General features: G+C 40.6%; 1 protein-coding gene across 1 annotated transcript in view; it reads left to right on the plus strand.

Annotated features, from left to right (window-relative positions):
* Window positions 1-12,786, plus strand: part of ptpra (protein tyrosine phosphatase receptor type A) — a 31,129-nt gene that overhangs the window by 12,631 nt on the left and 5,712 nt on the right. The window contains exons 2-18 of the mRNA XM_085456084.1: window positions 718-763; window positions 1,025-1,106; window positions 1,191-1,592; window positions 7,719-7,818; window positions 8,011-8,084; window positions 8,575-8,711; window positions 9,522-9,612; window positions 9,739-9,815; window positions 9,919-9,955; window positions 10,060-10,157; window positions 10,483-10,602; window positions 10,788-10,954; window positions 11,050-11,185; window positions 11,354-11,503; window positions 11,650-11,743; window positions 11,906-11,982; window positions 12,160-12,294. Of these exons, the coding sequence (XP_085312210.1) occupies window positions 743-763; window positions 1,025-1,106; window positions 1,191-1,592; window positions 7,719-7,818; window positions 8,011-8,084; window positions 8,575-8,711; window positions 9,522-9,612; window positions 9,739-9,815; window positions 9,919-9,955; window positions 10,060-10,157; window positions 10,483-10,602; window positions 10,788-10,954; window positions 11,050-11,185; window positions 11,354-11,503; window positions 11,650-11,743; window positions 11,906-11,982; window positions 12,160-12,294 (1,998 nt within the window). The 5' untranslated portion in view covers window positions 718-742. The remainder of the gene's footprint in view (window positions 1-717; window positions 764-1,024; window positions 1,107-1,190; window positions 1,593-7,718; window positions 7,819-8,010; window positions 8,085-8,574; window positions 8,712-9,521; window positions 9,613-9,738; window positions 9,816-9,918; window positions 9,956-10,059; window positions 10,158-10,482; window positions 10,603-10,787; window positions 10,955-11,049; window positions 11,186-11,353; window positions 11,504-11,649; window positions 11,744-11,905; window positions 11,983-12,159; window positions 12,295-12,786) is intronic.

Raw genomic sequence — 12,786 nt, forward strand, 5'->3', positions numbered from 1 at the left:
GGTGGGTTACTCCCTGGATAGATCACCAAGGAGACAGACAACCATTCATGCTCAAATCCACACCTACAACCAATTTGGAATCACCAGTTAACCTAACAGGCATGTCTTTGGACTCTAGAAGGAAGCAGACATGCCCGGTGAAAACCCACACGGGCACATAGAGAGAACACACCAACTTAACACAAAAAGGCCTCAGCTGACGAGCAAACCCAGAACCTTCCTGTGTGACGGGGCAGTGGTAAGCACTGCACTGCTGCTTTATCACTTCATCCCATCAGCTTTACAGCAGCAGCAAAGAGAATGTGAAAGAGTCATTCTCCCCTGTCATTTTGTCATCATAGATTCGATTTTAATGCACTTTTAGTTTGGTAATAAGTTTGTAACATTACCTTCACTTTGCTGAGTTCTCCACTGCTCAGTGCTGCTTCGTATATACAGAGAAAGGGGCTTCAAGCATGAAAAACAGTGAGCACAGGTGAAAAAACTAGCATGTTTGTGAATTACAAAAAAATAGCAATTTAAACAAATAACTAGTTTACGTACGGTTGTTTAACAGCCTTTGCAGAGCAGAGGCAGGATGTCGTGGTGGATGATAGGGGAAGCAGTATTACCAAAACATGTTGCAGTTTTTTAGTTTAAAAGAAGGGAAATGATTGAGGGGAAGGATCTGCTTGTCGTTCTAAACTGTTCTCTTTTTTTTTTTTTTTTTTTCTTCAGACCAGGCTGTGCGGATGAGTGATTGATGCCAACTACGCTTCTTCAGGTAAACACACACAAGCCCACGTCATCAAAGTTTTTATTTGTTTTTTTTTCTTTGCAAACAAATAGCATGTTGGATTAGGATGGAAGATTATAAAATACATAATGGATTATAGAACAACCAAACCTTTATCTTTTGAAAAAAAAAATCAATCATTTTCAGTTTTGTTTTTTCCACTAATAGGATTTTGTCTCGTGTGTGTGTGTGTGTGTGTGTGTGTGTGTGTGTGTGTGTGTGTGTGTGTGTGTGTGTGTACTTACGTAGGGCAGAATGGGTGTGTGCGCCCTGCTCCTGCTACTTGGTGTAGCCCTGGGGGGCTCAGCCGAGGATCTTGCCCCTGTCACAGGTATGAGCCATTTCCACATTTAATTCAAATGCCTTTATGTTCTCATTTTTACAGGTTAAAATTACGTACTGTTTTCTTCAACAGGTCCTCCAGATATTACTACCATACCCACAAAGCCATCTACAGCACCCTCCCTCAAGGATGGAGTGCCAGTATCAAACCCTACACACCCACCCACAAAGCTTGCCCAAGCTGTCATTACATCAGCAGCAATCACAACAAAAACCACGATGACAACGACAACGACAACAACAAAAGCAGCAGAAGCAGCAGCTACCACAGACACAAGCCTAGATAGTAATCAGGACACAGAACTCAATAGTTCAACACCCACAGTACAGCTAGCTTCACCTCCTACCCCTCAGGCACCACCAAGCATCAACCTTCCACTTACTCCTAGCATATCGGAAGGAGATGATGAGACCTCAGCCACATCTCCAGAGACTGCAACGACTCCGACAACCACAACAACATCCACCCCTAATAGTGAGTGATGCACACATCATTGTTTTTTTCTCTTCTTGCATATAAACCTTTTAGATTATAGTGAAATAGTTTGAGGATGATGAAAGGAAGATTTCAGATTATTATTTTTTCAGGTAAATTTATGGTAGTTTTTGCCATCGTTCCCATCTCTACTCACACGCACAATGTAGTCAAGGTTAGTGCTGACATCTGAGTACAAGGAGGCCTCCCTAAAAGGTACTCAGATGGGGCAAGAAACACAACATTTCAGATTTCGATTTTACAAGCCTTAAACAAATAAGCTGGTCAGTCAAAATTCCAGACTAGTGGGATTTAAAATCAAGGTTTATATAAGAGCTTTTATAAATATGAATTTTAAGTTCAGAAAATTTTTTTGATGGTGCCCGGTGGTCCCAGATCACACGTGATTGATACATTGTCGTAGCCAACAGAGAAAAATGGTGAAAATGACAAAAAAAACCTCTCGTGTTATAATAAATAAATTATAGTTAGGTCCATCAGTGACACAGTTGGCATGTTTGTTTGTTTGTTTTGTTTTGGGGTTGTTGTTTTTTCATTGCCACAGGATTTTAAATCAAACAATCAAAATTGGATTGTAGTGGCTGTCTTCCACAGTGTGCCTTTCCTGCTCCCCCACCTCACCCCAACTGGTCACAGCAGTTGGCTGCCCCTCCCTGAGGCTGGTTCCTCCAGCTATAAGGGAGTTTTTCCTTCCCACTGTTGTCAAGATCTTGCTCATAGGGGTCTGTTAGGGTTTCTCGCTATTATTGTAGGAGCTATACCTTATAGTATAAAGCACCTTGGGGTGCTTGTTGGGCACTATATACGGTAAATACAATTCAAAACTGCTGTTTAGGAATTACAGATCTTTTTATACAAGAACTGAATGTGGTCCAGAGAGATGTCAGTGCAAGTGAAGGAGACCTCTGTTGATCATTTCTACAATCAAGAGAGGACTTGAATGGAAAAACAGAGGGTTTACAACAAGGTGCAAACACCTGATTACACTCAAGAACAACAAGGCTAGATTAGACATCTAAAAGAGCCTGCACAGTGCTGGAAAAATCTCTGGACACATGAAACCAAGTTTAATTTGTACCATTTGTACTCATTATCCATTTGCTTCAGAGTGCAAATGGATAATGAGCCAAAGCATTCTGTGAAAGTAACCCAAGGGTTTCTCAAGGCAAAGAAAAGGGATATTCTTCAATGGCCAAATCAGTTAGCTGATCTCAAGCCAGCAGAGCAAGCTTTTCAGTTACTGAAGACAAAACTGAATGCAGAAAGACCCACAAACAAGCAGCAACTGGAGGTGGCTGCTGTAAAGGCCCAGCAGAGTAGTTAAAGGGAGGGAACACTGAATGTTGTGACGTCCTGTGGGTTCCAGACAGACAGTTACTGACTTATTTCAGTAATTGTAATAAGTTATGGCAAAAGATTTTCAATTCATATTTATTTAATTTTATTTATTTATCACCAAATCCCAACAACAGTCACCTCAAGGCACCTTATATTGACCCTACAATAATACAGAAAACACATTAAGTATTAAAATCAGTCCTTGTGAAAATGATTGTAATTCCTAAACAATGAATCCAATATTTTTGTCAAACCTCTTAAATTACAAATGAAACTGCTCTTGAGTCATTTCTCATATTATCCAAACACTGTATATAAATAAAATAATCCAGTTAGATTGCATCAAGACTCCATCTACATCTGAATCTCTTATCTCTGAAAGTGTAGCTATAAAACATAGTATGTAACATATATATTGTAAAAAATATTTTAAAACTTTCGCAGCCCTGAAAGAAGAAAAATTAGAACTCGTCTGACCAGTGAGAGCCTCCCAACCACAGCTGTCTGTGGAGTAAAGCTGTGTTTAAGAAGTTAATAATTTCACCTTCACTGCAGATGTTCAGTCTTAAGAGAAGTGTAGGAAATTATTAAATTCTAAAAGTTCATACCTTAGTAAATATGTCACTTCTGATTAGATTTTATTCTCTCGATCAGTTTGGCTTTATCTGTTACTAAGCAGAAACCATATCAGCTGATCATCATGTGACGACTGTGTAATCTGCGTTATACTTTAAAACCTTATTCAAACTGTTTGGGTAAGATCAGAGAGCTCTTCTGCTCCATGATGGTGTTATGGAGGTCCATGCGAGTGTGTCCCTTCTGAATAAATTGCCTCTTGGTGCTTTCATGCCTGTAGTTAGAGCCTTCTGCCTGGCATCAGATTGTCTACGACACATTTTTATTCTTATGTGTGAACAGATCCTGCCTGAAGCAGAGTAAAAGAAGACAAAAGAGGATAAGGGAATTTGGATATGACCAGACAGCGACACTAGATTAGAACAGCTCCATGAATAAATGAAGATCATGGATTACTTATAAACACAGTGTCAAGGTGTTTTTTTCCTTTAGCTGTGCTCTATTTGTGCAAAAAAGCAGAAGCTGAAAACAGCAAGCAAGTGCGCTTTCTGGTCAAGAGTCAATCTTTAATATTTTAGATGGTTGAACATTTTTCTGCTTTTAGACTCCATTGTCGCAGTGCTGGAAATATCCTGACGTGACATACCTGCATTTGACCACTCATCCACGCATTCACTGCCAAAAACTTTTACATAATAACAAAGTTTTCTTCTTCAGAATCTTAGAGATTTATTAGAACCTTTATTGTGTTAAATAAACAGCATGTTTGTTCAGCTTCAGACTGAAACCTGGGAGATTTCTGGTGTTAGCTTCGTGTCTGTGCGCTGAAAATCCTGCTAATACCCCTGCAAGTGAAACACGAGACCACCAACCTTTTCTTTCACATTAATTATTCATATTACGAAATTACAGAGAAGTATAACAGTCACTGTCGAACGTCACTGGTTGATTTGGAAGATCATTATAATGGTGTAATAATAGCAGGTTGGATTGTATTTATTTTTTCCAGAATATGAAGTGTAGTATTAGACTATGCACGTATTTGGTATTTACCTATGAAGAGTCTAAAATTATAGATATGTAACTTGCAACATTCAGTCATCCATAAAACATGTGATGACATTACACACGAGTCGAATGCTGAACGCTGGCAAAGATTGCATCAAAGAGAAGTAAAGTTCACCACAAGGAGAAACATGCAATAAAAAGAATCATCTACATAAAGCAAACATCAGAAGCCCGGAGAAAAGGGCTTACTTCACTACAAAAGAAGCTTTTTGTATGTTATAACTTCGGTCTTCGGCACGGCAACAAAATTGACCAACAATAGCATAACCAAGAGTAGCCCACAGACCCCGATGGCGCCACACAGTTACAAGATGTTTAATCTAAAACCAGGCTTGGATGCATTAAACTGTCAGTAGCAACATGATCGTTGTGTCCTGTTGGCTTCTTGTTCATTGAGTTTATTTTTCCATCTAGCTATCACTTACAGTTAGAATTAGAAGGTGCTCTGTGTATTTAAAAAAGTCTTTTATTACCTCCTAATTTTGCAAAACTGCACTGCTAGAAGGGTAGAAGGGTGCTAGAAGGGTAATGGGAGTGCTTTCCAATTTACTTGAAAATCTCTACTTTAGCATAAAATTGTTAGATTCATAAATGAATAACAAAATGTCTGCTTCTTTTAATTTCACTCCTACCAGTCTCTGAAATAAAAATGGAATAATGAAAGCATCCGCTGACCATTTTTTAATTTAATTGATTTTTTTGGTACAACAACACATACCTGATGTGTTTGTAGATGTTCCAATAGGGGTTCCAATACACATCAAGCTATCTACCTTAAGTCCTGGTCAATGTAAATGTGGCTACACAGCACTATAGGGCATGTCTGACATAATCATCATGGGTTCACAGGTGTTATGTAATTGCTCTATTGTCTATCTCTGGCCGTCTGTGAGCTTTGTGTGGAAAGTTGCAAGCAGTTGTAAATGGCATTAGATCCGTCAAGGCTGTGTCAGTTCCACATGATACTCACAGCCTGTTGTGCTCTTGTTCTGTTCAATGTAGACATTGTCCGAAGGGGAACACTGAAAAGTCCTGGGAATTGTGCGAGGAATAAGCAACACAACTGGGCGTCGTTCCAAAATACTTCTCCCAGAAAGTGTGTACAGAGCTAGAAGTCAAATGATGCATTCTTTGCAGCATAGTTTGTCTGCAATGTTGAGAACTTTCTTGAATTTAGCCCACAGAAGAGCTGACGTTGTCTTTCCATTGTGATCACCACAGTGCAGGTTTCTAGAAAATCCTCTCCTTTTGTTTGGCCCTAACGTGTCTTACTGCCGAGTCATCGACACACAAACGGCAGCCATTATTTGCACACCAAACGACCCTTGTTGTTAGGGCAAATCTCATGTCTTTTGTTCCAACTGTGGCAGTGAAAGGTCACCAGAAGACCACAGGGTCTTCAAATAGTAACTTTTGCACATGGTGGTGACGTATACAAAATGTCAAGTAACAGCCCAGTAACATCACGAAGAACAGGTAACTTGGCAATGTGACTGCAATCCTTTCCTGCTAGTCACGAACATCACAGCAGGATAGAGGCTTGTAGAGACTTGATATGTAAAAAGTGCTTAAAATTTGCTCTTAATAATTCAGATTGAATTCACAGCAAACCTCTTTAAAGTTTCAGTGTTTTATACCATCATCCTGTGTGTGCTGTCATCTTGGGTGTAACCAGTTTTTGACCTTCACAGTTAAACTGTGATTTCTGCTTATTCTTAAGGGACAGCCTGTTGCTCTCTCCATTTGTGGCTTTTTCCTTCTTAAAGCCATGCAATGAAATATTAACATGGACGGCCATTCTGGAAGGGAAAAGTGCAGGATGATGTTGAAAGAGTCCGAGCTCACTGTTGGCAGACAACAGAGGAGGACCTGCTTTAGCTGTCAGTTAGAGGGCCTCACATTTGACTCCAGAATACTTATACAGGAGTTCATGGTTCACTTAGTGACTGCAAGGTGCTCATAGTCCTGTGGCTGCAAAACAAGTCCAAATCCTCACCCCTCCACTGCTGTGCTTGACAGTTATGCTGTTAGGTGTTAATGCTGATTAACCTGTTTGTCCAAACATTGCACTATGACCAAATATCTCGGCTTTAGTGTCATCTCTCCAAAGGAAATTGTTCCAGGAGTCTTGTGGTTTGTTCAGATTCAACTTTACAAAGCTAAGCTGTGCTGCCGTGTTCTTTTTAAAGAGAAGAGGCTTTCTCCTGGCAGCCTTTCCAAACAAACTGTACTGGTTCACTCTTTTTCTGTTTGCGTTGTCATGAACTTTAACATTTAACATGCTAATTGAGGCTCGAGTAGAGTCTGAGATGTAGCTCTTGGGTTTTTTTGCAAGGTCTCTGCTTATTAGACATCTATTTCTGAGAAGATTGTGGCTTCAGACCAACAAACTGTCAGATGTTCTGCTTATATATAGTTGGTCACACTTGCTGATGATCAGTTAATAAAGCGCTTTTAATTAGCAGCTCCTGGCTGCTCACTGCTGGACAGCATAGAGTCCTGTGAAAATGTCCTTGCTTGTTTTTGTAGATATAAAGATTGTCACCCTCTATAAACAAGGGGGCATTAGCTATTCTGCTCTCTTATGAGTTAGCCTAATTTCCCCCTGAACCACTGAGAACTTCACTGTAGTATTACATGTAACAACGTGCTATTGTGTTTATTCTTTACATACAACAAATTTTGGATTTGCTCGTGATTGTGCTTTCCTTTTTTTTTTTTTTTTTTTAACTCTGGCAGTAAAGGCAGTTGTTTGATTTGCCAGCTGTTAAGTTGTGAATCAGCTTTGAGTTTTTGAATGTCGAAAGAGAACTTTAGTGCCTCAACCTATTCTTTGACATCAGTTATATTTGGTGTGTTGGTAACATTACTCTTCTACACATTTTGTGCACCAAGAACACAACATGTCTGCTGTTAAATGTGGACGTTAAGCTAAGCAGCATTCACATTTAGCAAGTTCAGCACATGCTTTTATGGCCCACCAGAACACGAGAATAATTTAGTAATGGTTTTGGAATTTGGCATCTAACCAAAGCACTGAATCAGATCAGGTGTTGACTCCCTCCCCCTAAAATTCTGTGCATTTATCGGTTATTCTGCCCTTTCCCTTTGTGCCTCGTGTAGGTGACGAAGATGCTGGGGACATGCCGATCATAGCCGTGATGGTGGCCCTGTCCTCCCTGCTGGTCATCATTTTCATCATCATAATCCTCTACATGCTCAGGTTGGTAAACTACGGTTGATGTTTGTCAGACACGGAGACCTGTGGTGAGGGCCTGAGGTGCTGCTGTTACCATGGCAATGACTGACTGCCATTCTGCTGTGAGACAAAAGTAGTGTGTTTTTGTGAGAGAGCGAGATCAAGTAAGAGTGTGTATCTGTGTTAAAATGCACTTTGATCTTTGTTGATCGACAGGTTTAAGAAGTACAAACAAGCAGGGAGCCATTCGAACTCCTTCAGACTGACCAATGGCAGGTCAGACGACACAGGTAAAAGCAATCGCGCATCCCTTGTCAGCTCTGGGTGACTGTGTGTTTGTGTGTGCTTTGTATTTGTTGACAGATACGGCAACAATCTCGGTGAAATACTGAGCTTATTTGATTTGGGTCATTTGGGCAAACATGCACAGCCAGGTTGACCAGACTTGTTAGTCAGTGTTTTTTCCCCGATAAGCTTAGATTGATCTTACTTCCCCAACTGATAACATTTCCCTGGCTCACTGCTGGAGGAAGCTTTTGTTCACTGTGATTACCTAATCAGCAGAGCTGCAGTTAGTCCTATATGTTGCAGCGCTGACTCACATCGCCCTCTGCTGTGCGTTTCAAGAAAAGACAGTGAATGATGAAGTCAGTGTTGCATGATGTAAGTCATCTCTAGTCTCATGCTCTTACCCATGTGTTTATCTCTACCTGTCTCACCCCTCCCGTTCCTTCCCCTTCTCCTCGCTCCTGCCTCCTCCCTTCCTGCTCATTGCTACAGAACTCCAGAGTGTGCCGCTATTGGCCCGTTCACCCAGTACAAACAGGAAGTACCCGCCGCTTCCCGTGGACAAGCTGGAGGAAGAAATGAACCGTCGCATGGCTGATGACAACAAGCTCTTCAGAGAGGAGTTTAATGTATGGCACACTCAAGCAAGCACTCTTTGATAGCATGCAACTCTGTTGGTTTAATTAGTAAATCAGAATGAAAAACTTTAAATGAAAAAGTATAGATATTTGTATTAAAGGACAAGTAACAGTTCAAAAGTCATATTTAGACTTGGCTAATTCTGGAGGCACAGTCTCCAGTAAATTTAGAGCCACATGAGACTCAGTTGTTACATAATTACATTTAATGTAAGAAAAGTAATGGATTAAAGGGTAAGGAGCCGTGTTAGTCACTCCACGTGGTAGCAGTACAAATGTAAGGCTGATGATTCCATTTCATGAAGAAGAAATGTTGAAGAGAAAAGGTTAAGGAGCCACTGGCTTAAATAGTTAACCCTGTTTGCACAAAATGAGAGTTTATTTCTAAAGCACATTTTAAACAAGCTCAGCTGACCAACATGCTGTACAGTTTATATTAGGTATAGACTATACATAACAGTCACTAAATCAAAAATAAGCATACACTATAACCAAATAAAAGAAGCAAATAAGACTGTTTGCATTATAAAAGCCAGGATACTTTGTTCAACTAGACCTGAAATTAAGTGACAACAAATAGGTTTTTAAAAGTGTTTTAAAATAAAGTAGGCAGCTAAACTGTGGTGAATAAATAAGGATGAATCCTGATCAATGCACAGACCATACTGTGCAGTCACACTAAATGAGTTTGTGATGTGCATTAGGTTCAGTTGGCAAAAAGAGCAGGAAATTATCTTTATGGTCACACTGATGCAAATCTCTGCTGTCTATAAATATGTCTGTGTTCTTCTCCTGTTTTAGGCACTGCCAGTCTGCCCCATTCAGGCAACGTGTGACGCTGCCTCTAAGGAAGAGAATAAAGAAAAGAACAGATATGTGAATATCCTGCCATGTAAGTGAAACCTCGTCTCTCAGACTGATACTGACTGACACAAAAAACAGATCTCGTAGTTTCAAAAAGAAAAAAGTCGCAATTAAACTGAGGTGGAATTAACATGCGTCATTCTTTCTCTCCCAGATGATCACTCCAGGGTGCATCTCTCATCTCTGGAGGGAGTCCCAGACTCTGACTTTATTAATGCCTCATTTATAAATGTTTGTATATACATTGAGCTTCTTTTCCACAGTTCTGCTTTTTACCGATCACATTTTATTCAGTGTCATGCTAATGTGTCCTCGCGGCCTTTTACTTCTGCAGGGTTACCAAGAGAAGAACAAGTTTATTGCAGCTCAAGGTGAGGCTGGCAGTTGCAGTCAGGCAGAAACAAACTGTGCCGTCGTTCGCTAATAATAAACCTGATTGTGCTTCTTGATTGCTTCATCTGTCTCAATCTCTCAGGGCCAAAGGAGGAAACTGTAAATGACTTCTGGCGTATGATCTGGGAGCAGAACACAGTCACAATAGTCATGGTGACCAATCTGAAGGAGAGAAAAGAGGTGAGAGAGCTGGACACATGATGATGATGATGCTTCTTTTGAGCTAATTTGATTTATGTGATGTTATAACAGCTTTTTAACATATGAACGATTGCATTTGTATCCACATTCATAATATAGTTAAGATGGTAAATTGAGTGCTCCTTTAAAGCCCCCCTTGTATGAGTCCTTATGCAAAGACCTTCACAGCATGACTGAACCTGTCTTTGTTTTCTCTACTGTACTTGTTCTGTTAATCCTACAGCAATACTGTAATACCTGAGTGTTTCATTACATGCACTTCTTTACGCATGTGCTTTGTCTCGAATCACTCTGTATTTTTTAGTGTAAGTGTGCTCAGTACTGGCCGGACCAGGGCTGCTGGACATATGGGAACATTCGGGTGTCTGTAGAAGACACAATGGTTCTAGTGGATTACACCATCCGCAAGTTCTGCATCCAACAGGTACCATGCTTGTCCTTTAACTGTTGAGCTTTACTCATTGTTTTGAAGTTTATTATCAGAATAAGTTTCCATGCCTGGTTTATCAGTGTAAAGTCTGTTCTGTACATACTGTGAAATTTGTTGTGTGTTTTTTTTTTTTTTATATATTCTGGTTTACTTTATGGTGTGTGTTGTTTGTGTCTCAGGTAGGAGATGTTTCTGGGAAGAAGCCTCAGCGCCTCATCACCCAGTTCCATTTCACCAGCTGGCCAGACTTCGGGGTGCCCTTCACCCCTATTGGAATGCTCAAGTTCCTAAAGAAGGTCAAGGCCTGCAACCCCCAGTATGCTGGGCCCATTGTTGTTCACTGCAGGTAAGTAGGTGTGCTTCACGCCGCCCACTGTGTTTTTGTTATGTATTTCTCTGCACACTACTTCCAATTCACAAGATCATGTTTCCTTCTGTCAGTGCGGGTGTGGGGAGGACTGGTACCTTTATTGTGATCGATGCCATGTTGGACATGATGATCGCGGAAAAGAAGGTGGACGTGTTTGGCTTTGTCACCAGGATAAGAGCCCAACGCTGTCAAATGGTTCAGACAGATGTAAGTGGAGTATCAACACAAAGCACCAACGGTAGATTCATGATTATAATGCAGAAGCAAAAACCTAGACACTAACTACTGAATTATCAAAACTCTGTATCGGAGTCATTTATTCACGATTTCCTTTTATTCCGTCTTGCTCTGCACAATCATCACTCTCTCCCACAGATGCAGTACGTTTTTATCTTCCAAGCGCTGTTAGAGCACTATCTGTACGGAGACACAGAGTTAGAGGTGACCTCACTGGAATCCCACTTGGCCAAACTCTATGCGCCCTCACCTGGAGCTGGCTGCAGTGGTCTGGAGGCTGAATTTAAGGTCTGCTTATGTGTTCTTCCGTAGACAAATTATTCTCTGTTACTCCCCTCCTTTTTGCATTATTTTGTATCAATTGAGGTTCCTACTAGTAATATTGTGAAGTTCGAAGTAATTTAAACTTTTGCTTGTTATCTTGTAATTTCTAGAAACTGACATCCATCAAGATTCAAAATGACAAGATGAGAACGGGCAACCTTCCTGTCAACATGAAGAAGAACAGAGTTCTGCAGATCATTCCATGTGAGTCGAGCTATTTTAGTTGTGCGGTGTGGGTTTTTATTTGGCGCCTATATGAATTAGTAATGCATAAAAACAGCGTATTTATTAATGCATATGCTCCTGTGCAAACGCTTAAAGCTTTTTCCATTAATCAAGAGAAATGCTTCTCCTTTATTCTAACAGATGAGTTCAACAGAGTGATCATTCCAGTCAAACGAGGAGAGGAGAACACCGACTATGTCAATGCTTCCTTCATTGATGTGAGTGTAACAGTGTCCGGATTAGAGTGGAGCATTTCATTTCATTAATGCGTGCAATCGATCGTTTTTTTTTACATCTACCTTTTTCCCTCCGCTCTTGTTCTCTCTCTTTTTTTGCATCATTAAACTTTTTCTCCGTGGACATCACTCCTGTCTCTTTCCTCCTTGTGGTAACAGGGCTATCGTCAGAAGGATGCTTATATGGCGAGCCAGGGGCCCCTGCAACACACTATAGAGGACTTCTGGAGGATGATCTGGGAGTGGAGAAGCTGCTCCATAGTCATGCTCACTGAGCTGGAGGAGAGAGGCCAGGTCTCTGTGTGTGTCTGTGTGTGTGCAGTTATTGATCTGGTATTAGATACCGAATCAGTAACTGGTAAAGATAGAATATTGATATCGGGACTGATTCCAACTGGATGCTACCAGTCTTGTATAATGTATTACTTGTGGCGTCACATTTCTCTTGTGAGACACTAGCAAATATTATGTCACACACATACTGCTGTTGACTGTCTCTCTCACAGTATAAAGCCTTATGCACAAACAACACAAAACTACACAGCAAGCTAAAAAAGCAGCAACTGAGAGTGCGAGAGTTTGAGTGCACGCTCTCACTGGTGTCTCCGTTTTCAAAGATCATTTCTTCTACTGTGAATCAACTGGATTTTGACAGTTCAGTGGCGAATAGGAAGTGAGGAAATGACCCTCTTATCACTGGTCACTTTTAATTACATTACATATGACAGGCTGGCAACTTCAGTCAACTGTTTTATCTCCATTAAACGCTCGATTTGTTGGGAAATA

The sequence above is a fragment of the Copadichromis virginalis genome, linkage group LG5 (assembly GCF_057382275.1).
Source record: "Copadichromis virginalis isolate Kocher_CV1m ecotype Utaka linkage group LG5, C_Virginalis_male_GT1.1, whole genome shotgun sequence".
In the NCBI taxonomy this organism is placed as follows: domain Eukaryota; kingdom Metazoa; phylum Chordata; class Actinopteri; order Cichliformes; family Cichlidae; genus Copadichromis; species Copadichromis virginalis.